A 27417-nucleotide genomic window follows, 5' to 3' on the forward strand; every position below is an offset into this window, starting at 1 on the left:
ACCTAGACTATATGGTAGAGCCTATTGATACTAAGCTACAAACCTGTCTAGCATATTGCTGTACTAAATATTGTAGGTAATTATAACACAATGGTAAGTACTTGTGTATCTAAATATAGAAAAGGTAATGGTTGTACTACACCATTATGATAACTATGATGTCACTAGGTTATAAAAATTTTTCAGCACCATTATAATCTTATGGGACCACCTTGGTGTATGCAGTACGTCATCGACTGAAATGTCATCATGTGGCTCGTGACTACTTAATTTATGATGAAAAATGTTGTTTGTATACCTAAAAGTGTTGAAGTTAATACTTAGTTTTCCAAATTTTTAAAAGGGAAGCGGAAGCAGAAAGTTTAGATTCTACTGATGCAATGGTTTCTAACCTGGAGAATAAATATTAATACTTATTGAATGTTAATAATGCTAGAAATTGTTCTAAGTGTCACGCATATATTGTTAAATGTTTATAATAAAGATATAAGTAGTGTTCTCATTACTCCTGTGCACTATAAAAAATCCCAAAACTTAATGGTAGTGATAAAGCAAACATTATATTTAGCTCACAATTTTGTGGGTTAGGAATTTGGGAGGGTATGAGTTGGTCATTGTAATTTGGGATGTCTTTTGCAGTTGCACTCAGATGTGGGCCGGGACCGCAGTCATCTAAGGATAGTGCCCAAGCTAACTGTTGTCTGGAAACTCAGCTGGGGCTACTGATCAGAGCACCTGCAAGTGGCTGTCCAGCAAGGCAATGTTAAGGTAATCGGATTCCTTACAGAATGAACATTCCAAGAGTGGTGGGTGAAAGCTGCATGGTCTTTCTGACTTAACTGTGAATGTTACATAGTATCAATTCCACCATGTTTTACATCAAAGTAGTATGAAGCTCACCCAGATTCAAGGGGCTGAGAAACAGACCCCACCTCGCAATGAAAGGAGTAAGTAGATAATTATCTCTATTTTTATAGATGAAGGGAATAAAGCATACTGGAGTTAAGAAATTCGTCTAGGATCGCAGAACTGGTACATGATGGAATTAGGATTTGAACCCAAGCAGTCTGACTCCAGAGCAGAGCTCTTAAACACAACAGCCCTGCAAACCAAGGACATTGGGAAGCCCTGTGTCTCCTTGGCTGAATGAAAATAGTGCCCTTTCCACAGTTCCATTGCAGAGCCCCCTACTGAAACATCTCCAAGAATATTAAACTGGGGGGATTGTCTCCAGTCTGCACTTTGGGAAGTCTGGTTGCTATGCATTTAATGTTGCCAGAACTCCTCAATGACTCAAGGGATGGGAGCAAAGAGAGAAGTTGAAGAGGCTGTCACCTGCTGGTGCTAACAGTTCCTGAGACCCGACAGTGTCAGATGGGACTGACCCTGCTAGTTGATATCAGCTGCCTCCTTTGATACATGCTTCAGGCTGCACATTAGTTGGTGGTCACAGTTCTAATCCTAGACTATCCTGGACACTGATATCAAACAGCTTTTACCCAAATATGCAAAAGCCCACATAGCTGATAATTGGTTAATATTGATATTGGTTAATTAACAGCCATAAGGATCCTCAAAGACCTTGACAGACTTTCCAGAAGAGCTAACTGCACTTTCCTATCTCTTTAATAAGACATGCTTCTTTCCTCCTTCCTCTCCTGCTCTTCTCAGGGGCTCTAAGGCCTTGCTATACCTCTATAATTTTTAACCTACGGTCTTGTCATGGAAAGAAAAATTCATGAACCTTCCCAAGTTCTTTACATGCAGCAGACACTGAGACAGTTGATCCAGAAGAGACTTAACTTGATTGAGGGGGAGGGTACCCGGTGCTTAACGGGTCACTAAACAACTCTGTGATAGACCCCTAGGGGGACCCTGACATCATTATCTCCTAAACTAAAACAGAGTCAGATCCATGGGTGTGTGGGGGTCAACCCCATGCATCTTAACCATAGACCATCAACTTGGCTTTCTTTCTTTTTCCCAAACTAGTTTTCATGTACACTGGACATACACATACACATCCATGGACATACAGGCTCCCACCATTCCCTCCCACTCTTCTGTTTTTTCACACCAACTTTGGCCTTTGTCTTCCCAATTATCAGGTAATTCTCATGGCTTCCATTTGTCAGAAGTGCTGGGAGGGGCAGTTACTGAATCAGTTATGAGGGCTTACCATTCTCACATTAGGAATGAAAGAGTGCCTGACATACGTTATGTGGTTCACTGACATTCAAAGAAATATAAAATAAATGTAAAATGTTAAGGTTTACACAAGAGAAATAATCTTCCCCTTGCATTGATACTGTTAAACTTATTTGAGGAAATTCACATGAAAACTTTTAAAACTCCAAAGGGACTCTAATCAGGAATGGCTAATGAGCCTCCAGAAATCTTTTATAACCTAACATGATTATCAAATATAATTTACCAAACCTATATGACCAAAGGTTCAGAGTTGTCATTATTAAATAAAGCAAAAGTCCTAACTTTGTAGAAGAAACAGCCACTGCCAAACTGCAGTATTACAAAGTTGTTGGGAGTTGTTTTTAAAATTTCCATGTTTCAAGATATCACAGGTAGTGGCCACCTTACCTCTTCATTAGGAAAGGTTAGAGATACATTTTCATCCCAAGCCACAGACTGGGCTCAATTACAGCTTTGTGGCAGGATAAGGTTAAGAGAGGTGGAGTGGGCAGGGACGAGGGAGGGAGACAGAAGCAGAAAAATCAATTCAGATTACTTTGATGACAGTGACTTCCAGTCTTCTCTGAAAGACACAAATCTCCACGATGCTGGCAGCCCGGACAGGGGCAGCGGGGAGTCAGATCTCAGAGGAGAACACCAAGTTAAGGAGACAGTCTGGGTTTTCTGTAGCAGGGAAAGACAAATCTCCCAAGAAAGCCTCAGAAAATGCTAAAGACAGCAGCCTTAGCCCTTCAGGGGAAAGCCAGCTCAGGGCGCGTCAACTGGCTCTGCTGCGCGAAGTGGAGATGAACTGGTACCTAAAGCTCTGCGACCTGTCCAGCGAGCACACCACCGCTTGCACCACGGGCATGCCGCACAGGTAAGCTGCCCCTGCTCTGCGCGGGCTTTGGGAGACGCCATTCGAAGGTGCTCTGGAGAGCACTTTGATTTCTTTTCCTGTGCAGCTGGAAATCTTAACGGCTCTAATTGCCTTGGAGATGATTGGCACTTCAGAATGTGTAACCACAAGGAGCAGGATCTTGGTGCAAATGGCAAATAATGTTCCCTGAATGGTTATTCAGAAAAGACCCCTTACAGGGAGGCAGTGGATGCTTAGGAGCTGACCGCACAGAAGAGCATTATGATTTTTCTTAAGTAAAAATCAGAGGAGTTCAGAGATGGTAGGAAAATGCTCCCTTCCAAAATGACTGCAAAAAAGAGTTTGTAATCTTTCAGCATTTCCTTTACTCTGAGAACTTGGGGATGAGGGAAGCACATTTGTTTTGCCTGTTTGAAAGTGTGTAGTTGAGTAGTGTGAACTTGTTGAATGAGGGGTCCGGCTGGCTATAGGGATGCAGAATGGGAGATACTGACCAGCAATATAGGGATCTGAGTCCCGTGTCGAAGACAGATAACATCAGGAGAAAAAGGTACCTTTTAAAAAAGAGATAAATGTAAGGCAAATCTCTATGGGTTTTCTTTCTGTTCTTTTCTCAGCCTCAGCTTCAAATAAAGCAGAGGAAGGATAATTTCACAAATCCCAGTGTTCCAAGGCAAAACGTACTGAGTAAAAAGTGTCTGGCATCCTGAAATTTAAGGATGCTTATTTTCTATACTTTGTGCAAAAAATCTCTTAGGAATTAAAGATAATTTTGGAAGAAAAAGTACTGTGAAAATAAAGCCTAGAATAGCTATCTTATTAAATGGTAATAAAAATTCATTTGAGATGAAAAATGGTTCCAATTACTTGATCAAAGTATGGAAAACTCCTTTTGTAGTGACTGTATGGTAGCACTGAAATTCTGCAATGCAGCCTGTATGAAAGCATCCAGTGGACTCTGAGCTGCCTTTCTGTCTATATTTCTAATTCCAAGAGACACTACAGAAAAACTTAGTAATTGAATTAACTTGTGCATATAGACTAAAAACTTGTACCATACACTTTAAAACTCCTCAACTAACTTTCATTTTCTCTTTCTCAAGGCAGCAATAAATAGATATTTTAAAACCTAAACTATTATTCAAAAACCAACGTTTAAAAATTAGCACAAAATAAAGCTTCTGGAAATGTTCTGTGAAATATATTTGGTATTCATGGCCAGAGTGGTTTGTCTGAAGCTCTTGTATATGCTGTTGGGCTCACATTTGGGGTACATGAGAGGAAGACCCAAGGAGAATAGTCTCATTTAAAGAAAGTTTGAATGAGCTTGTTAGTGTTGGGGTGTATCTCGTTACATATCTCATATTTCAAACTATTAGATATCTCACATCTACAAATCTTAAAGCTATTATTAAAGAGCCTCTAGGAAACAGAGTTAAGTGGCAAAGGAAAGCATTGAAAATGGTTTTCTTCCATAACATTTTCCTTGACTTACAATACACCAGAAATTTCCTTTAAAGAGTCTAATACAAGACCATAGAATTCTTTATTATCTGACATTCGAACAACATTTAACAAGTCAGAGTGGCTTATTAGTTAACGTAACCAAGTTTAGCAAGAAACTTTTGGGGAAAAGCAAATATCTGCTCTTTTCTGCTTCACTTAAGCAATAATATTTTGTTCTGTAATCAGAAAAGACTGGATTAGACATGATCCAGAATTAATGTCTCCTATGATAATCTGTGCGGCAGTGTTATTCATCACTGATTGACAATAGCATTGTGTTTGCCTTGTTTAGTGAAAGGGTTGAAAAAGAGTGAAGGTATGTCTCACATCATCAAAAATTAAAAATGTCCCATCCTTCTTTATTATTGCAGCATGATTATTTCCAGGAAGAAACGAGTATGTGTAGTTGGAACTAACTCTATTTTTAAATTAAATATATTTATTACAGAGTTCAATGTTTGCATAGCTCAGGAAACTAAGGCAGTTTTTCTCATCGCCAGCAACTTTTTTACCTCTCAAATGTTGGAACTGCATTCCTCTGTGGAGTCCTTGAGATTCCTGCACAGTGACAATGTCTGATGGTGCAATCTCTTCCAATTTTAATGTAAGAGATAGAGTGTGCGATCCCCCAAGTCACCCAAATTTTTCTTTCATTCGTAAATGTCAGTCGTTGAGAAGTCACAGAAAATTTTCTTGGACTTCCAATTGTTCTTTCTTCCAATAGCATGGCCTGCGAGTGGTATCTCCATTAGAAACTTGTATGTGAAGATAAATGTGATTAACTTATAAAATATTAACAACTTTATCCACCTGTGAAACATTACTTATGAGACAGAATATGAAACGTATTGAAGAGTCCTTGAAGACATGACACATTTGCTATTGGTAATAATTCTGTGGGTCTTCGGTTAATGTTCATCAGTAAGGAATTGCTAGTGAACTCAAACTTGTTTCCTTTCTTGGAAGATGGAATAAAAATATTTTACATCAGGTTAATTCTAGTTCCTGAGGAATTTGAGGATTGCTTTATGTCCAGATTCTATGGTAACTTATATTTGAAACAAAGGGTATTATTAAATGATTGGAAGAAAGCCTTAGAGGTGGGGGAGATTCAGCAGTCCTGGTATATTTAAGAAGTAAAATTGCAGGCAGCAGGATAGGGAATGCACATTAGGTTTGTGGTAAGTAGATCTGACTCCTTTTCTGGGCTGTATTTACATATGACTATATAGTGAAACAATCTAATATACTTTGCTTAATACAGATTTATTGTTCATCTCAGAGTTGACTGATAACTCTGTGATACTGATGTTTTTAAGGTGACAGTTCATGGCCCTGCACACCGAGGGAGGATGGGGCAGGGGCCAGAGTTCTGGAGTTGAAGGCAAAGGATTGGCTTTTCTTCTTACTGCTTATGTAACTGTGGGCATGTTTTTTAAAAAAATTATTGTTTTTGAATAACATTTTTTTCTCTACTTACAAAAGTAACATCTGAACTTTGTACTAGAGTTTGAAAACAGAAAAATATAAAGCAGAAAAGGCCACCATTGTTAATATTTTGGCATGCTTTCCCCAACATTTTTTTGGATTATGGGTGAAAGTCAGAATATGATCATATCATTCCTTTTTTCACTTAATATTACAACAATCTATTTTATTGTCTTAAAAACAATTTAACATTTTCTAAGGACTACATCTTATGACCATATTATTGCTTAGCCATTCTTCTTTTAGATACTATTTATCATTATTAGATATAATATTACAATAATTATGTTTGTATCATTTTAACCATATTTCTGCTTACTTTCTTAGGCTCTATTTCTTTTTTTTTTTTTTTGAGATGGAGTCTCACTCTGTCGCCCAGGCTGGAGTGCAGTGGTGCGAACTCAACTCACTGCAACCTCTGCCTCCCGGGTTCAAGTGATTCTCCTGCCTCAGACTCCCAAGTAGCTAGGATTACAGGTGGGTGCCACCACGCCCAGCTAATTTTTGTATTTTTAGTAGAGTTGGGGTTTCACCATGTTGGCCAGGCTGGTCTTGAACCCCTGACCTCAAGTGATCTGCCCCCCTTGGCCTCCCAAAGAGTTGGGTTACAGGCGTGAGCCACCGAGCCTGGCTGAGGCTCTATTTCTAGAAGTTCAATTAATGGATGAATATATTATATATATGTATAGATAAACATATACATCTACACATATACATAGATATGCAAATATATATATATTTATTCTTAATAAATATTATCCAATTGCTTTCTGGAAACATTTTTCTCATTATACCTTCTCACTATCAATATTCAAGAATGCCTATCTCACTGCTTTCTCTGTACTACATAATGTTTACATGGAATCTTTAACACTGAGGTTTTTTTTTTTTTTTTTTTTTTTGAGACGGAGTCTTGCTCTGTCACCCAGGCTGGAGTGCAGTGGCCGGATCTCAGCTCACTGCAAGCTCCGCCTCCCGGGTTTACGCCGTTCTCCTGCCTCAGCCTCCCGAGTAGCTGGGACTACAGGCGCCCGCCACCTCGCCCGGCTAGTTTTTTTGTATTTTTTAGTAGAGACGGGGTTTCACCGTGTTAGCCGGGATCGTCTCTCGATCTCCTGGCCTCGTGATCCGCCCGTCTCGGCCTCCCAAAGTGCTGGGATTACAGGCTTGAGCCACCGCGCCCGGCCAACACTGAGTTTTATAGCTCAACAAATTGTTGGGTTATTTAATGAACTTTTCCAGGTCTCAATTTCTTTGACTGCAAAAGGGGACCAATACCATTGTAAAGAACTGTTGTAGGCCGGGCATGGTGGCTCATGCCTGTAATACCAGCACTTTGGGAGGCCAAGGCAGGCAGATCGCAAGGTCAGGAGTTCAAGACCAGCCGGGCCAACCTTGTCTCTACTAAAAATACAAAAATTAGCTGGGTGTGGTGGTTGATGCCTGAGGTCCCAGATGTTCAGGAGGCTGAGGCAGAAGAATTGCTTGAACCCCGCAGGCAGAGGTTGCAGTGAACCGAGATTGCTCCACTGTACTCCAGCCTGGGCAACAGAGCAAGACTCCATCTGGGGAAAAAAAAAAAAAACTGTTGCAAAACTTAAATGAGATAATGTGCAGTGATTTGAAAGAGTAATGTGCTTTGTTTTCACACTCTGTAAAATAGGGCTTGAGATATAACCCATACTGTACATGGTGCATTTAAACCCTATGAAGAAAATTAAGGATGGATGATTCCAAAAATCCCCAACAAAAGTGTATACTTCACCTAGCACCAAGAGCACCTAGCATCCTGCTGTGCTCAATTAATATTTTATAAGAGACCTTTGTGTGTCCTCACCAAAAGCTTTTTAAGGATTCGTAGGATACCATCCTGCTGAGGAAAAGTGATTTGGAAATAGTATACAAAGAGCTTTTAAACACTATCTGTATTCACATTTCAAATGATAGTTGACTGAACCTATTAAATTAGAGTTACTAGGAACATTTAATAGGGCAAAGTGACATGTGAGTGAAAATTTAGCTATAGCATTTTAATACTGATTTTTACCACCTTAATGAATGTTTCTTATTATCTAGGACAGTAGTTATACTGAGACTCGCTCCTAATATTTTCTCTCTCTGCTCTCAAAACTGCTTGACTTCCAAGAAAGTGTTTACTCACACTTGCTTCTAGAAGGCCAGATGTGGTTCTGTGTGAGAAAAGGCAGTTAGTTTTCCAGGTGAGTTTGGTAGACTTGGTTCCTGCCAACAGGCAGCAGGAGATCCAAGAGCTTAGAAGCCTTTGGCTGAGTTTATGAAAGAATCTGAATTGATGCAAGAAGTTTATGCAAGAAGATATTCTTGTTAAGAATCAAGCTGGAGGTCAGTGAGTAAACATTCGACAGCCATTGATTGAGATTCTTGTTTGTACAAGGCCTTGTAGGTGACACAAAGATGAAATTTGAAAAGATTCTAGTTGCTTGCGGCCTAGGAGTAATTGGATATGGACTTGGAAGATGTGCAGGATTTGAGCAGGAGGAGATGGGGAGGGGAAGGCAATCCATGCATAGGGAAGAGTGAGCAGAGGTGCAGATAAAGGGGGCAGGAAGTGAAGATAGAGAGCTGCTTCTGTTCACGAGGCTACTGACAGCATCCTTCAAAGTTTCTTGCAGGCTGGATCTGGGAGTGTGGCCAGGAGAACAGGAGGAGAGGAGGCCATTTGACTACTTTGGAGACTGGGGAGTTGGGTAGAGGGGAGGCATAGAGGACAGGCAGTATGTGCAGGCCAGTCTCAAGAAGAGGCAATGCCGAGGAGGAGAGAGGATGATGGTTGAAGTCTGTAGTAGAGTCTGGGGGGAAATTTGTAGGAGAAAGCTGATCTGTGGATGTTTTTAGGCAGAGGGGAGGAGTCCAGGGGAGAGAGAATGTGTGTAATGCAAAGAATAGAGCAAAATCGTCCTCAGATCCCCAAGGAGGGGGAGCCTCTTGGGTATCAAATGCAGGTATTAGCTTTGGCAAAGTGAAGTGTAGTTGGGCCTGGTGATGAAAATGAAGCTCTGGAGTCTGGTGGCCAGCAGACTGCATCTCAGCAGTACCACTTACTAGCCTGGAGGCTCTGGGTAAGCCCCTTGCCTGAGAGAAGCAGTTGGTTTTGGTTGAGGCCACAGATCCTGGAGCTAAGCTTCTGGGTTCAAGCCCTGGCTCTACCACTTACCAGCTATGTGATTTAGTCTTCTCAGCTATAACAAGTGGGTAATGATGGCAGTAATACCTTAGGGTTGTTATAGGAGCTCAAATGACTTAAGTAAGTAAAGCTCACAGAACAGCAGTGGGCACATACAGTAGTAAATATGATATTATACAAAGGTCTTAACATCATTCCTGACGCATGATCTATGCCCTTGCTATTATCATGAGACTGTTATTGGAGATGCCAAAACTAGGGATGCCTCTCGTTTCTGGAGTGTGCTCACACTGATTCTGTAAATGGGCATAAAAATATCTAGCTCATAAGACTGCTGTAAGGATCCCATGAAATGATGTAAATCATCTGGTGTAGATTAGACACTCAACCAATTTTGGTGCTCCTCTCTGCCACTTTCCTCCTTTTCCACATTCCTGGAACATAGTGGACAGCATCAGTAAGATGGTATCTGGGATGGAGTATGGAAGGATGGAAGTGAGCTACAATGGAATAACTCTAAATTATTCAAACCAATATTTTTTTTCCTAGAAAAGGCTATTAATTCATTTTTTGTTGTTGTTGAAGAGAAAGCTCTTCCTTTTCTAAAAGATATCTATTTCTTAGAGCAGACACATTCTCTCTAAGGCTGTAATTCATGTCATATTTGTATGAGCAGTCACATAGAAGTATTTTTTCAGAGATATTGGAATATGAGGACATTTTTATGTAGTTTACTGTGATTTTAGTTATATGCTAGAAAGATTGCCTCCTAGCTCATCATTCTGTTGTTTTGCATGTTAGAGAAAATCTTGGACCACTGAATGATTGGGCTAGGAGTGGAAGGGTGAACATCAACAGGACAGGATTTAGGTAGCCAGAGAAAGTTACAGTGTCCCAGCAGCAGCCTCTGGGGAGTGTTGGAGTTGCCATGGTCACTAAAGATGGTGATGATGTCCTTTGACTTGGGCATGAGGCTGCCATTACCCTGTGTAACTGCACCACCAGGGTGATGAGTTGGAAGTGGACATCCCTGGACAGGCATATCACTTCACAGGAGCAGCCAAATGCACAGGGGTTTGTTCAGTCTGCAACCCTGTGACTGCTTTTTTGGTTATCTTGACAAAACTGAGCCAAACTAAAGGAAATCTAAATCTTCGTTTAGCGTGTGTGTGTGTGTGCGCGCGCGCGCCTGGTTTCTTCTGAATGACTGTGGACACCTAGAAGGCAGTGCCTCTATCTTGGTCTTCTGACTTGCCCATAGGGTTCTTTCCTAACTGGCCATTGATAAATTAGATAGAGCGTAAGCTCCGGGTCCTCTTTCTCTGAGATCTCTCTGCCATTCCAGGGAATGGGCTCATGTAACAGTAGGAAAATCGGTTGAGGGGGCCGGGAGTCATGATTCAAATCCCATTTTGTAGTGTGGTCAAAGTAAGGTTTTCAAAGTTCTCCGGAACTCAGTGCCTCCTCTGTAAAATAATGAGACTAGACGAGATGATCCCTTGAGCTTTGTCCAGCTTTGAGCCTGCGGGGTATAATGACATAAACCTGACCAAAGGGGCACACTGTGTTGTTTATAGAGACAGTGCAATTGAAGTATCTCTGAAAGGAAAACTTCTCTTTGATTTTCAGAGTGTGTTATTTTAGTGATTGGTTGATTACTGACAGATGTTTAATTTTTAAAAAAGTGTTCTTTAGTAGAAGGAGACAGAGTAACACAAATACCCACAATTTGTAGTATCCTTGTTTATGAAATGTCTTCTTGTGCATTATCTCATTTGCCTTCACACAACGTAGAGCCGGTGTTCTCCTACTTTCCTGTGAGGCAATTTACCTCATAAAGGTGACATGCATGATCATCTAGGGCCAGATCCCAGGTCTCCTGGTTCCTTGTCTGGCTTCTTTACATGCTTTCAATGTTTCCCAAACTATGGCACTCTAATTGTGCCAGAGATGATTTTTGGGGGCATGTGGAAATTAAATCTTTCAATGGGTTGATAATTCATTTTCATGACTATTAGGAAGAAATGTATAACATACACCTAAAATCTATGAATTCATGGCTATTATAGCAGGGCACAAGGATAAGTTTTAAAATACATGAGGCAATTTATAGGAAAACATTCACTAACAATGAGTAGTGGTGGAATTCAGATCTGACAAAAATCCTCAAGATAATACACAAAGGACTATTTCTTTCATCTCCTTCATAATTATTAAACATTTATAAAGCATCATGCTGTCTTCCAGGGGCTTTTTATAGTCATTCTGTTTAATCCATACAATAACCTCATAGTCTTGTTACAACCCATATCCTTCAGTGAAGGAGAGTGTGGTTCTGCCTATTCATTTTCTGTCAATTTTTGATTTTTTTTCTTCTTTTCCCATTAAGGGGATGAAATATTCCTTGAGCTACCTCCCTGCTGAATATGCTCAAGTATGTTCCAGGTTATCTCTTTGAGCCTTTGTTATTCTACTCCATATCCAAGGTCAACCTTTCTAGTTCTGTCTCTATGTACTGAATACTCTGCTTCTCTGGGGTGTGGTGATATCATACCATGAGTTTAAATTTAGCCTTAGCTATACAGCTTAGTTGTATTTTATACAGCTTGGCTTATTAAGTTTTCACATTTACTTTTCACGTTGTTGTGCAGTTGTGGTATTAGCCAGTTAGAGACGTTGTGCCTCTTGCATCCTCTGTAAGTCGCCATGGATATATAAACTGGGGACACATTAATATAAATTCTGATGTCAGACTGACTTAGGTCTAAATTCAACCCCTTACAATCTATGTGACCTGGAACCTCAGTCTTCTCACCAGTAAAATCAGAATAGCAGGGTTACATATTCGTAGAGTTGAGAAGATTAAATGAGATAATATCCATAAAAGTTTTAGCATAGTGCTGAGTGCATAGGAAGGGGCCTTCAGCAAAAGCCATAATTGCTATTTCCCTTTGAAGTGCCATCAGGCCCTCTGTTATTTTGCCTCCCTGATCTTCCTTTAGCTAAGAGTCCCTCTATGAGTTCTTAAGCTTGGGAAAATTCTCCAAGCCTTAGCAAATGGTCTTGACATGCTGCTTCCCTCCTTGCTTCAGTTAGAACCTTGTTCTTCTAAGATTTTCATTCATACCCTGGTTTAAAATCTTTTCTGATTAACATGGATCAAACACCTTGTCTGTCTCACATTTCCTCTCTCCATGCACAGTGGATCCATCTCTTGTCTCTGGAATAGAAAGGCCTAGATTTAAATCCTAGCTCTGTTTCTGGCAGGTTGTGTGGATTTTAGCAAAACACCTCTCCTCTCCAAGCCTTGATTTTGTCATCTATATGGTAGAAATGAAAACATCTATGTTATCCATCTTCTAGGATTTTAAAGATTAGATCCAAAGTATATGTGAAAATACTCTGTATGTTATAAACCACCATCTATGCGTTCGTTATTATTTTTATTACCTTCTGCACTGGACATGGGCTCTAAGTCAGCTTAGAACACGGCTTAAGAGCGTGGTCACCCCTAATCTGTTTTTCTAGTAAACATAGGGGTAGATACAGCCATGCTTCATTCCTTGACCTTAAACAAGCCTTCCTGGGTGAGCTGACCAAAGTCCATGACATCTCTCTTCTTTTCCTAATATCAACAACTGTTTATTGATTATTTATTATATAGCTAGCACGTTCTTTAGATATTCCATTGATTCCTTCCCAGTGATCCATGTGCATGTGATGCCTATTTTTATGATCTCCACTTTGTGGAAGGAAATTGAGCCTTAAAAATGATCCTGCCCAACGTTAGCTGGTTAAGTATGTGTTAAAGCCAGTACTTGAATCTGGAGAATCAGGCTGCAGACTGCAGATGCACATCTTAGCTCAACAGAATGTCTCCCCCCTCGTTTGGGTTGATTATAGATCACTACAAAGATGCCACTTTAGTAATTTCACTTTTCACCTTCACTTTCTACCACACCATAAGGTTCTGTAACTCAAGATGTGGCAGTCATGTCTTCCCCTCCCATTTGAAGTCTTTGCTTCTTGCCCTGCACCTGTCTATCAAAAGGCTGGGAGGCTGAAACGTTGGAAAGTCACTTGGGTGGATAGCAAAGTGTTGTGTCATAGGGTGAACTATGGATTTTTATATTTCCTCAGGCTTTTCTCCCACAGGAGCTGTTTCCATCGAAAGATCTGTGTAAGTGCAGAGGCCTGAGGAGGCACCCAAGTGGCATCCCTTATAAGATAAATTTAATTCAATTTCAGAATTTGAGTTTAAGTCAGTCTTTGGCCACCTCCTTCTCATCCTAGCTCTGAGAGCTAGACAGCAATAGCTGCCCGGGTCTTTCAAATTGTAGACTGTGGTTGTCACTGAATGGCATGTGCTAATTTCCTGCCAGGGATTTTTGCCATTCTATTGTGTGTTTTTGCTGCATGGGAGGAGGAAACAACACAGTTTTGAGGAGCACTTACTCATATTTCTTTGGAGATGGCAGTTGAAACACAGCTTTCCCCAACAGCCTCCCCAGGTATGTGAAATGTCATCAGGTGTCAGTTTTAGAGAAATACCTCCATTCCATGGCAAGAGAAATTAGGAACTTTTTGTGCATTGGTACACACATTGTGACCTAATTTCAAACAGAAACTTGCCAAATATTTCTTCAGTCTCCAAAAAATTAAACTAGGCTTCCCGCCAGATATCTGGCTCTGGTTTCCAATCCAGGAACGGCTCCCAAATGCTTATTGTGGATAGGTTGTAGGTGAATGCCTTCTACAAAATAAAATGCATTGTTTTTATTAAAGGTAACCCGAGCTGCAAAATCCTGAAACCTCAATACCTTGAAATCAGAAAGTTTATTTCAAGCTGGGTACAGTGGTGGCTCACAATGGTAGTCCTAGCTACTCAGGAAGCAGATACGGGAGGATTACTTGAGACCAGGAGTTTGAGACCAGCCTGGACAGCACAGTGACACCTTGTTTCAAAAAAGAGAAAGTTTGTTTCTTACTTATGTAGGTCCAATCAGGGGTGGGAAGGGTCCAGTCAGGTGGGTCTTGGGCTGATGAAAAGTCTATCATCTTCATCTTTTGTTTTCTAAGCTGGCCCATAGTTGAGCATTGACATGGATCAAGAGAGGAGTATGGAAGGAGTAGGTGGAGGGCCCATGTTGTGGGCCAGGCCTGTAAGTGGTACCTGCAGGCAGAGGCAACGTTGACTGAAATTCAGCCACATGACCACATTCAACTGCAAGGGAGGCTGGGAACTGTAGTTATAAATGTATGCCTTGGAAGGAAGAGAAGTGGGCATGGTGAATCCCAGGTCCATTTCTGCCACAGAGCTGTGTTTGAAACAGGGTTACGGAGCTTCTAAGGTAGAGTTTGGCTATTTTCCATAACATGGAGAGACCAAGGCATTCCTTTACTTTCAATGTTACTCCCCTTGTTCAAACTGGACCCCTTGACCTGACCTTTCCTGAGCCACATGGTAGGTCAATCTCTTCTGGCTTCTTTGTTTGGATCTCAACTTTCCTGTTTCACTGAGAAGGCCGATGACACTTCAGAGACCTGTAGATGGTCATCTGATATCCACCTGGCAGTGGAACACTGATGGTAAGCAGCCTTCCTTATGTCAGTCTATGAGCATCAGCTCTCATTTTGAACCTGTCAGAGTTTTCCTCATTGCCCTGAGACTCACTTATGACTGGATGAGGCTCTCGGCAGCTCATGTTTTATTCCTCCTCCATTCCATTGTGAGATGGAGTTGCTGCAAGGCCATCCCTTTCCATGGTAACAGCCACAGACTCTGGTGCTACAGACATGGTCTGATGTCTCAGGAGGCAGGATCAGGCACATGGAAACAAGGCTCAGGGAGCGCTTGTGGAGAGTTAGGAGAGCTCACTAATTCAGTCTGTTATTTCAGAACAGATAAAGTGCATGTTTTAAAGAGGAGCTTCTACAACACTGTGTTCATTTAAACAATATAATCATTACACAGGTTTTTCCGTAATGTACTTCCAGGATTCATAACAACAGACAAGATAATCACTTTGCTCCCAGAAGCAGGAGACAGCGTGGTTTTGAATATAATGTTGTTAAATAAAATTGCATATCCTCAATGATATTCTGGCATTCTTCTCTGAATCACTATCCTCAATCAAGGTATATATACATTTTTGTGCAGAATTAATGAGGAATTTGGAGAATAATAGGTTAAGAAAATATGGTTTGTGTACAAGAGACTTTTTATTACAAATATCTCCCATGTGAACAATTTCCTTAAAAAAACAAAGCCTAAGGTACATTTCGTAGCTTAATCTTTATATTTAATTTGATTACAGCAATGGACATTAAGTATGAAACAAGCTGTCCAAAGGGCTGTTGAATTATTTAATTACCTCTGGGATTAAGGAGGTGAGAGTCAGCACAAACAATTCTACAAGTGGGATGTGTTAGAAAGGTCAGCTCTTTCTGTCTCCAAGCTTAGTAATTTGAACGATGTGACTATCCAAACACCAGTTGCTGTTGAGCAAAATATTAAATGCTTAAATCTGTTTGCAATATTTTACATTCCAGATGGTCATTTATCCAAAAGAAGTACTGAATGTGTTTTAAAAGTATTTTCAGTTAAATGAATTTTCAATGAAGTTAACATTCAGAATTAGTTTTTTAAAAAGGAAAAAATATACTTACATTTAAGGACATTCTTTCATTACCATATATGTAACATCGAAATAGTTTCTAACAATCAAACTAGAAAATTAAACAGAAGTTATTCAGGAAGCTGGAGCATCTACCATGTTCCAGTTCTGGGGATACAGGGATGCAGAGTCAGGGCTTCTTGCCCTGAATGATCCTGGGATCTGTTCAGGGAAGACAACACAACAGTAAAGTTTTTTGGTGTGATCTTAGAAGTGTGAAGGAACTGCTATAAAATTCAGGTAAAGGTGTGATTAGTTACACCAGGAGGCAAGGAGACAGGGAAGAGAAGCATCAGGAAAAAATACACTTAAGATGCGCATTTCAACTAGATTTATACGAGAACGCATGGGGGTTTGTGGGAGTGCAAACCAATGAGGAGGCAGGTAAGAAACGGCCGAGGGAAAGAAACATGTAATCGGCAGCTTGAAAACAAATTGGTTGACTTTCTTTCTTTTTTTTTTTGGCTAAGCCACCAAATTGCTATTAATGGGAAAAAAAGTTATGAGAATGGGCCTGATAACATTTCTAAATGCAGGAAATATTCCCAATTAAGCCTCATTCATCTGACATTGTCAGAGAATGAAAACTTTCACCCAAGTGATTTTTTCTAATACCTGAAACTTTCTAATTTAAGTGTCAAGGCTTTATTTTAACTTTCTAAACCTGAAGAAATGACTTGACAACTCTCATTTATCTTAATAAATGTCGGCTATTGTGCTATGTTAAAATATCCTCAGGGGCTATTAAAGCATATGGAGCTATCTGTCTTGAAAATTGGAGGCCTCATTTTGCTATTTTAGTTTTAAATTTTGGCTTCTGAGTTTTTTCTTCCTCTATTATTTTTTCTGTATCCTTACCTTGCTGTAAGCTTTACTTGCTGCTGTCAGGATGCCTGCCTTTAATAGTTCTTTTTAATATGATTTGCTATCGTTACTTTAGGGAGGGATGGGAAATAAGAAATCCAGTCTTGCTCAAATTATGTCCAAGAAAGAATACATGGTTTGTGAATTGAGGTAATCAACCAGGAGGTTTGAAATATGGGCTTTGGGATATCTTATATGTTCATTCATGCATTCTTGGTTGTGTTTTATCTGGCAAGGTTTCTAAAAAAGGTGATGTCTAAAAATTCAGTGGTTACTCTATTTGAACTAACATTTGAATCTGTTTGGGAAAATGTCAAATGCTGAAATTACTTCAAGTTTATGTTTATCTTGGAATAAACCATAGAGATTTTATAAAAGCAAACCATGTAGAACACAATATTTCAAAATGTTGATGGGATGCTTGTAGTCTACATTTTATAAATTTCTCAGCCAAAGAAAACATTCTAGCACAAATAGAGTAAACAAAGTGAAACTATTCATTTGTCTTCTGTAGCAGAGACACACAGAGGGCTTTTCAGTGGATTGTTTTTTCAACAGTTTTGCCTTGGAACTTTGGTGATTAAACATGTACAATTATTATACAGTGACATGACACTTCAAGAGGCAGGATGGTATATTTGGGACTTCAAAATATATAAACTGATTTAGTTTTCTCTTTTCATTTTCTTTTTTTTTCTTCACGACGGAGTCTCACTCTGCAGCCCAGGCTGGAATGCAGTGGCATAATCTCACCTCACTGCAATCTCTGCTTCCTGGGTTCAAGCGATTCTCATGCCTCAGCCTCCCAAGTAGCTGGAATTACAGGCTCCTGCCCCCACACCCAGCTAATTTTTTTTTTTTTTTTTTTTTTTTAGTAGAGATGGAGTTTCACCATTTTGACCAGGCTGATCTCGAACTCCTGACCTCAAGCGATCCTCCTAGCTTGGCCTCTCAAAGTGCTGGGATTACAAGAATGCATCATCGCACCCAGCCTGGTTTAGCTTTTGTTTTCCCCATTTTTTTCCCCAGAGAAAGCTAATTAACTCAGAGAGTATTCAAATCACACAAGCATTAGGCTGGCAGGCAAGGATTTAAGTCCTTATCCACTAAGCCCCTGCTCCTGGGAACTTGCACTTTATTCCAGTCCTTACAATAATGACTGCTTAATAGTGCCAATTTACCTGGATGTCTATTACCTTATTTGTAAAACAAGATAATTAAATCAGTTTATTTTTCAGAGTTCCTCTAGCTCTAGTTAGACTCCTAGATGTTTTAGATTAATCGTAAGTGCCTAGAAGATGAAGAGAGAGATTGCTTTGGATGGAGTGATTCCAGTGAGACTTCTTAGTGCATGATATCACAAAACTGAAAAGATAAAATTTTAGGCTTGCTTTTGTAGCTGAGAATTACTTTTCATGGTGCCATTCTGCACCCCAGCCTCCAAAGCCTTGTCACAGACAAGTTCCAGACCCCATAGAAATAACGTGTCGAAGAAGATAGATGAGCCCCATGGCAGAGCATGTGGCACCAGTGACAAAATATGTGGACTTCTTTGCAACTTTCAAAACTGCTTTCTGAGTAGGCACTTAAGGAGTGATGGAGGTATTTCTTGCTAGATGAAGAACAAATAAGCATTATTCAGATAACCTCTCATTTCTCTTTAGCAAGGGAGAAAGCCATTCCCAACCATTGTATAGTCATGCAGCCCATAGCATTGAAGTCCTCTGAAAATTATTGCTTGTTAGAAGTCTAAGTCTCCCACGTATAACTGTGTGTGCTGTGCACTGTACAACACTAGAGGGGCACGATCCACGTATGTTAAAATTTGGATGGCAGTCCTTGGAGTTGTGCAGTGTCTGTGGTAACCCTTAGACACTGACAGCATTGCAGGTATTATAATAATAATCACCATTTATTGAGCCATTTATTCTGTACTAGTTACATCAAATACAATATTTCTTATAATTTTCACAACAACCCTATTAGGTAATATGATGAACTGTAGTTTCCAGGGGAAGAAACTGCGACTCAGAAAGTGCCCACTGGTGGGCTGTAGTGGCAAGATTTGAACCCAAGTCTTCCTAACTTCATAGCCTGTGCTTTTTCTACTGTACTCTACTCTCTCTGCGGAAATTCCCCTAAGCCAGGCCAATGCAGACTGGGATAAGGGAGAAGGTGATCTCAGCACCCTGGAAGCATTACTTCAGTGTTGACTTAACAGCATGAGACCACATACTATCATACTCTCAAACCTTCCATGGCTCAACATTACTGAAAAAGAGAGCCTAGAGCCTAAATAATGTGACTGAGGCCTCATCTCCCATCCTTTCCACACTGCTCACCTACCTCTCCTCCAAAGTAGTCATTGCTTCTAACTGCCACGTTTTGAGGTATTTCTGGCCACATTGTGCACTTTTGCACATCTGGGCCCCATGGACCATTTCCCTTCCTTTAGCTTTAGACTAAGGCTACATTTTGGCATCTTTTGGGAACTTTTGAATAAAGAGCAAGAGGGTCATCATACCCAAAGAAGGTGAGGAAGTTTTTGCTACAAATGCCAGAGCTCTACTCAAAGATGCTTTCTAGTTGAGGACCGTGGGATCAATGCAGAATAGTAGTTAAATATCAAGGACCAGTCTTGCCCACAAACCCTCTATGACCAAGATAGAGATCTATAGACCTAGTCACCAATAAGTGTGCTCACTCTTTTTTCTTTCTTTCTTTTTTTTTAACTTTCATTTTTGGTTTGGGGGTACATGCAAAGGTTTGTTACATGGGTAACCTTGTGTAACAGGTTTGTTGTACAGATTATTTCATGATCTAGGTACTAAGCCTAGTACCAAATAATTATTTTTTCTATCCTCTCACTCCTACTAATTTTTTCTAAAGCAAGGTTATAATGTGTATGTATCATACATTGGGGAGGGGTTGTTTTTATGCTGTAATGCGGGAGTATACAATAGATAAGCAGTAAGGATAAGGAAGAGGAATCAGGTGAGACTGAAGATGCTGCCTTTGGATGCCAGGGAGAAGAAGCTAAGACTGGCTCCATAGAGGCCCTCCATTAGTCATGTGCTGTACTCCCATGCACTGTAACATGCAACCCCTCCCCTATCCTACCAGGACTGTTGTGTTGTATTTGCTGAGAAAATCTAGACTAATAGGAGATGTGAGGGATTGTCTAGAAAAGCACTAATGCATGATAGAGACATTTAACATTAGATTTCTTGATGGACTGCAAACTTCTTCTTCTTCTTTATTTTTGAGACAGAGTTTCGCTCTGTCACCCAGGCTGGAGTGCACTTGCGGGATCTCACCGCAACCTCTGCCCCCCGGGTTCAAGCAATACTCCTGCCTCAGCCTTCCGAGTAGCTGGGATTATAGGCACCCGCTGCCACATCTGGCTGATTTTTTTTTTTTTTTTTTGTATTTTTAGTAGAGACGAGGTTTCGCCATATTGGCCAGATTGGTCTCGAACTGCTGACCTCAGATGATCCACCCACCTTGGCCTCCCAAAGTGCTGGGATTGCAGGCATGAGCTACTGTGCCTGGCCTGGATTGCAAATTTCTGGAAGAACTCCCTCCACTCCTCCCACCCTTTACCTTTCCTGCTGATGTTGTCTCAGGGTATCTTCTCTGATCCTCTGCTCTTTTCCCAGACTGGGTTCAGCCTTAGCGATTGCCTCTATCTTTGCTCATATCACATCACTTTGTAATCTTTACTGGTTTCTCTCCTCTCCTCCACTGAGAGCTCCTTGAGGGCAAAGGCAATGTTTTATGCATTGTGTTTTTTTAACACAACACACACATACTGTACTTAGCTGTAGTCTCACCACATACAGCTAGACCCCAAGGTAGCTCTGGCAAAGGTGAAGAGAAGATGGCAGTGACAGGAGGAGAAATCCCTTTAGAAGGTTCCCAGTGAGAAGAAGGCAGACATCTCACGGCATCACCTGCAGAGCGCTAGTGAGCAAATACGTGAACAAGAGCAGAAAGACGAAGTTCCTGTAAATAATCAGAATAGAAAAATATGCTCTGGACTGTAGTCTGGTGTCCCTTGTCCAAATTGACTTGGGTGGTCCCAATACTTCTCCACCCCAGCGGTGGCAGTGCATTCCCACTCCTCTAGCCCCACCAGCTCTGGCCTCAGTTTTTATTTTAGACCTGGACGATTCTTGGATGACTGCGACATGTCCAAGATATAGTGTTCAACAAATCACCTCCTAAGCCAAGAAACACTTAAAACTAGGCTATAAAGGTGTTTGCTATATTCCAAGAATAACATAAATCTCGTGGGCCTGGTATCTTTCATAACTGGTGAATAATTCATGGACTCCGAGTCTCGCCAGTTATGCAGGAGGAAGGGTCATCACCTGTATAGTATGATTCGAGCAATTACTTTTTAAGATGCACAGAACATCAGATGTAGACTAGAAGAATCTTAGAGATTACCTAAGACTGAGCCTGTAAAGAAACTAAGGGATCAGAAAGGTCAAGATCTGCCCAAGGTCACACTTGGGCAGTTTATGAATCCTGAACAGGTGTAGATGAAGGCTGCCCACCACCCAGAGCTGTGGAAGCTTCTATATGTGGCTTCTGTGTCCTGGACCTCCCATGCCTCATCAGCAGGACGGGGCAGGCAGCACCTGTCTCATCACATGGCCCTGTTTTTTCCTACACTCTGCTGACCATGTGATTGCACAGTACTTAAGAATATGAAAATCATCGTTCTTGAGACACAGAAGGAAAGCAAGAAAGACATTAACTGTCCTTCTCAGCTGCTCAGAGGCATTTCTTACAGTCTTACCACATTGAACTTAAAATTGATCTTAATTTGTATTGACAACCGAAGGGATAAATAGTTCTCTTATTAAATACAGTTTCTATCCTCCACCTTTAAACTGGGGCCTTTTATGACATTGACCTGCTTTTGGAACTTTATGAAAAGAAACTTCAGTTCCAGACAAATACTGCCTTTCTCATTTCTTTCTCCTTTCCCGGGCCCAGTTCCAAATTTGGAGGACAAAAAGAGAGGGACACATGGGAGAGGGCTCCTGTCCCATATTTTAGAAACTGCTTTCCTGGTTCACCTGTGTTTCTTCCTTGGCCCTCCACTGGCACCACTGCCTCAACCTCCAGGTGTTCTCAGCCCTGGAGGAACCACTTTCATGGCTCACGTAGTCAGATTTAACTGGTGGCTACCATAAGTGATGTCAATGGTGCAACTTTACTTGGGAATGCTAATTTCTCCCTAACTCCATTGTACTCTGTGTGTGTGTGTGTGTGTGTGTGTGTGTGTGTTTCGTAGCTTTTCTGACCTTTTCTTTACAAGCTCTTATTTCTTCTTTCATGCTCAGGACTTTGGCTGCTAGGGTGAAAATGGAAATAGGTTTATGAGAGAAAAGGTAGCTATTGGGAGTTTAAAATTAAAGCAAGGAAATTGTTAATCTCTATGCAATGTTGACTGTGCACAAAGCATCATTCTGATCATTATAACTGGAGTTTACAAGCTTGTATCAGGTACAGTCCCTTCCCTAAAAGGCCTTATAATCTGGATGGGGAGTTAAGAGGTACACTTGCAAGAGAGGTATCTCATACTCTGGGACAGCATATTATGTCTTTGTTTCCCAAAGGAGGTACAAGTACCACTCATATGACATTAAATAACTGATTCACTTTGTAAACATAGTATATTGCTGTTTCAATTTCCTCTTATTTCTTTTCTCATTATTTAAAAAGGAGGGAAGAGAAAATCTCAGATTTGTGCTAAATTATCTTTAAAACCTCTCTAATACTTTTAAATCTTTGTCAATAAAAGATGAAAAGAGTTAAGACTCTGATCCCAAGCATCTGGACACTAAATATCCAGCTGCAATGTAATAACATTCTTTATTTTGATTGCATTTTTTTACAGACTACATTCTATTTTATTGTAAGTGATAAGGTTTTTCTGTTTATGGTGGTAGTAATATAATGTTTCCTAACTAAATGTCTTAGTTCAGGCTGTGACCATAGACTTAGTGGCTTAAACAACACACATTAATTTCTCAGAGTTCTAGAGGCTGAAGTCTGAGATCAGGGTGCCAGCACGGTCAGGTTCTTGGTAAGGGCCCTCTTCCCAGTTGAAGGACCACTGCTCTCTCCTTCCAGTGTCCTTACATGGTGGAAAGAGAGCAAGCTACCTTTGGCCTCTTCTTATAAGGGCATTAATCCCATTCTGAGGGCTCCAAGATCACAACTCGCTCACCTCCAAAAGGCTCTGTGTCCTAATATCATCACACTGGAAGTTAGGATTTCCACATATGAATTTTGGGAGGAATGCAAACATTCAGTCCATAACACTAAAAAAATTCATTTAGGTAGAAAAAGCAATTCCAAATAGTAAATAAATAATGGTATAGGATATACAAAAATATGGCAGAAATCACAAGCGGTGTGCAAATGTTTGTGAAGCAGTTTAGAAGTGTCAAGTGAGGGCTTTAGATTTGAATTGCAAGTAGAATTTCAATGAATAATTGTGTGCCAGGGGCTGGGAAGAATTCCTAGAGGAGGTGAGCTTTAAGGGAGCATGTGTGTGTGTGTGGAGATTCATGTCAGCAAAGATGTAAGATGTGATGGCAGGTGGGAGGTGGGAGTGTGAAGCCTATTAGACCGAATGAACAGTTTATGTCCATGAGTCATGGCTGGAGGAAAGTCACAGCTGGAATCATGTGGTGGAAAAACCCATGTGTGAGGAGTTTCTTTGCTTTTTTTTTTTAACTTTTAATTTTGAGATAACTGTTTATTCACATGCAGGTATAAGAAGCAATAGAGAGATTCCATATATCCTTTGCCTAGTGTCCCCAAATGATGGTATCTTGCCTAGCCACAGTCCAATAGCACAATCAGGAAATGGATGATGATACAAGCCCCTGCCCTTATTCAGATTTCACCCATATTATATGCATTCATTTTTGTGTATTTATATTTAATTCCATGCAATTTTGTTGCATGTATTGATTGATGTGACCACTACCATAATCAAGACACAGCAGTTCCATCACAAGAATCCCACCTCTACTCTTTCATAGCCACAGCCATCTTCTTCCCTTTTGTCTTTTCTAACCCATGGCAATTATTAATTTGTTATTCCTCTCTAGCTACAATTTTGCCATTTCAAGAATATTATATATATAGAATGATACAGATTCCAAAATGTAACCTTTTGGTATTAGCTTTTTTTTTTTTTTCCTACTCAGCATAAGGCTCTCGAGATTTATTCAACTTGTTGTTTTGACCAATAGCTCATTCCTTTTACTTGCTGAGTGGTATTTCACAGTATGAATATGCCACAGTTTAATCATTCACCCATTCTGGAATATTTGAGTTGTTTCTAGATTTTGGCTATTACAAATAAAGATGCTATAAACATTTGTGTGCAAGTTTTCATGTGAACATACATTTTCATTTCTCTGGGATAAATACCCAACAGTGTGATAGCTGTGTTATAGTAAGTTTGGAATGTTTAGTCTTATAAGAAACTTTTCTGGAGTGGCTGAACCATTTCACATTCCCACCAGCAATTTATGAGGGATCCAGTTTCTCTGAATCTTTGACAGCATTTAGTGTTATCACTATTTGTATTTTAGCTATTGTGATAGGTGTGCAGTGGTCTCTCATTGTGGTTTTCATTTGTATTTCTCTAATGACTAATGATCTTTTGATGTTCTTATGTGCCGTCTGTATATTCTCTTCAGTGAAATGTTTGTTCATATCTTTTGCCCATTTACCAATTCGATTGTTTATGTTTTTATTGTTGAGTTTGGAGGGTTCTTTGTATGCTCTAGATATAAGTCTTTTGTCAGATATGTGGTTTGCAAATATTTTCTTCCAGAATGTAATTTGCTTTTGAAAATCCCCTTCATGTGGTATTTCATAGAGCAAAAGTTGTTAATGTTGATGAAATCTAATTTATGAGTTTTTCCTTTTATGGATTGTGCTTTTGGTGTCAAGTCTAATAATTCTTCACTTAACTCTAGGTTCTGAGTATTTTCTCCTGTTTTTACCTACAAGTTTATAGTTTGACATTTTACATTTAAATCCATGATCAATTTTGAGTTGATTTTTGTATAAAGATGAGGTTTAAGTCAATGGTTCGTTTGTTTTTGTGTGCTGTTGTTTTGCTTTGCCTCGCTGATGGATATGCAGTTGCTCTAGCACCACAGAACTGCTCTTCACATTTGTAAAAAATAGTTAGCCATATTTGTGTGGACCCTTTGCCTTTTACAACCCCTTGATATTTTTCTATCATTTGACAGCAACACCTGAAAGAGGTTAATGGACTTTTCACCCAAATGAATCATGCCACTAGTATAAAAAATTATTTGATTATAAAATATGTAATAATTTAGAGAAGCCTCATTACATACTCATGAATCATCCCTAAGGCTTTATGGTCCTTATAAAAACAGATTGGCCCAGATCCCACCAAAATATTTCCTTTTACCTAAATAGAAAGACATGGGAAAAAGTTCCCATATTTTTTTTCCCCAGGGCCAATACATAGTTGCTTACGTTTGACTCAGAGTACTTTAAAGGGATGAGAAAAGTGATTGGCCACCGAAAGGCTCCTTTATGCACAGGCCTGGGCAGAGACACACAACCAACAGCTCTGTCGGGAACGTAGGAGCCTGCTCGCCTACAAAAATGATAAGAGAGATCTAAAGAAAACAAGCTAATCCTTTTGAGGGACCTACTGAAGCCAGATAACCCAAGGTATTCACAGCAAGATACTGTGAGTCTTAAAGTTAAGCACCGTGCAATTAGCTTTGCTTCCTTGGGTTTTTGAAACATGCATCTGTATAAACCTGCCTGCGCAGACATCCCTAGCCCCAAGCTGGGTCTGCCAAAATCCAGTGAATCGGCTCTAAAATGTAGATGGCACCTAGCAGTGACCAAGACTCAGCCTCAGGCAGCCTGCAAACCTGTGAGGCCCAGTGGAGCAGCCGAACAGAAATATCTGGAAAAGTTTCTACGTGTTCATGGAATTTCGTTGCAGGAAACCACCAGAGCAGAGACGGGCATGGCATACAGGTACTGCTGATTGCAAAGTCATCCAACCGGGGCACTGCACTGATGTCAAAGGTTGTTATTAAAGAAATAAGGACTGAAGTAGCAAGACAAAACCCTGTAAGAAAAAGAAAGAAAAATGCAGTGAGCCCTCTTCTTGGGTTGCCTTGTTTTTTTTCTTCTTCTTCTTCTACTTTTTTTTTTTTTTTTTTTTTTTTAGCTTTGAGTTTTCTCTTTCCTCAGAGGGTTACGCAAAAGACAGTCAAGTTCACCTGTGGAAACTCCTAACCATGTGCTGCCAGAAGAAGTATCTTTGGCTCTGAGTAGGGAGATGATTTAGCAGGTCAAAATGAAGAATGGGGACTCCATTCTTCTTAAGGGAAAGGGAATTTATAAGTTAAGAGTTGAATTTTTTTTTTTAATGCTCCCTGAGATTCAAGACTTATTTTCTTCTAAACTTGAATCATGTAGTCTGTACTAATAGCTAATAAAGTAGTTCAAGTTCTCCTTGAAATGACAGCACTTATTTGTTTCCCTATCAATGTAGCCCAAGATAAATTACTGGTAGTACACTAAACTTCCAATGCCATTATTTATTTCATGAAATATTAGCAAAAAGGAGAAATGTTTTCCTGGTATAGGGTTGGATGTGTAATCTTTATAAGTTGCTCTGCAATGGGAAGAATCTTTCCTTTTCAGAGCAATTATTGCTCCTGCACAAGTCTTTCCTTTACCTGCGCCTGGAGTTTTAAAGAGCCCAGAAACTGAGTAAAAGCCATTCAGAAGGACAAGGGTACTGAAAACTGAAAAAACAATTTAGCAATTGTAAGAACAGTTGTCCTAGCTCAAATCAAAACTTCTGCACAGCATAAGATTGTTTTCCATGTACAATATGTCCCCAGTGATTTCATTTTTCCATAATCTGAAGGTCTATTTCAGTATAGTAGCTGCTGCTCTAATTTATCAGCTAATTATATTAATACAGCAATTTGCAATGATATGGCTCCTCTCTGGAAGCAAAGTATTTTACACGGACTCTTTATGTAATAAAAGGCTTGTGCAGAAAAGAAATGAACTCTTCTCAATTTATAAGGAGGATAGGACAGCCTACCACATCCTGCTTTAGAAGGGGAGCTCACCTTTTCATGGTAGCTCATGGAATGAGGAGGGATGGATGAGGAGGAGATGCTGCTGTTTCTTTCCTGAATCTCTCTGTCACTGGAAGGAGCCTGCTTCTCTGTCCTCCCACATTCTCTCTTCGTGTTTCCTCGACCCTCAGTGGTAGTAGTGATGGTGATGTGAACACAGATCAGGCGAAGGGGAAGAGGGACCGTTTCACTTAAAAAAAAAGTCTGCCTCCGTGTCTTTGTCATAGGATGGGTGGTATTACCATGAATTGTTGCATAAACCTTCAGAGGGCATGCCTTTCTCTCTTGAAAGTCTAGTTTAAATATCAATTACAGATCTGTGCTGTGTGCCAATGTTCAGATGAAGGTATGTTCTAGGAAAGCATTTTTCAAAGGATTATGAAGTAGAGGAACACTTTCTCCAGACAGGTGAAAGCAAAGCTGCCTCAGCTAAAGGTGGGAGCTTGGAGCCCA

The 27417-nt window shown here is 40.1% G+C and overlaps 1 protein-coding gene across 3 annotated transcripts in view; it reads left to right on the forward strand.

Annotated features, from left to right (window-relative positions):
* LOC105488578 (potassium voltage-gated channel subfamily A regulatory beta subunit 1) overlaps positions 1–27417 on the forward strand; it is a 501524-nt gene that overhangs the window by 76345 nt on the left and 397762 nt on the right. Inside the window, exon 2 of one of the 3 annotated variants that reach the window (XM_071091130.1) lies at positions 640–768. In XM_071091130.1, coding sequence (XP_070947231.1) covers positions 761–768 — 8 coding nt within the window. In that variant the 5' untranslated portion in view covers positions 640–760. Of the gene's footprint in view, positions 1–639; positions 769–2754; positions 3071–25185; positions 25841–27417 lie in introns of those variants that run through there. The other 2 variants (XM_011752785.3, XM_011752788.3) reach the window with 2 other exon arrangements.

The sequence above is a fragment of the Macaca nemestrina genome, chromosome 2, assembly GCF_043159975.1.
Source record: "Macaca nemestrina isolate mMacNem1 chromosome 2, mMacNem.hap1, whole genome shotgun sequence".
Taxonomy (NCBI): domain Eukaryota; kingdom Metazoa; phylum Chordata; class Mammalia; order Primates; family Cercopithecidae; genus Macaca; species Macaca nemestrina.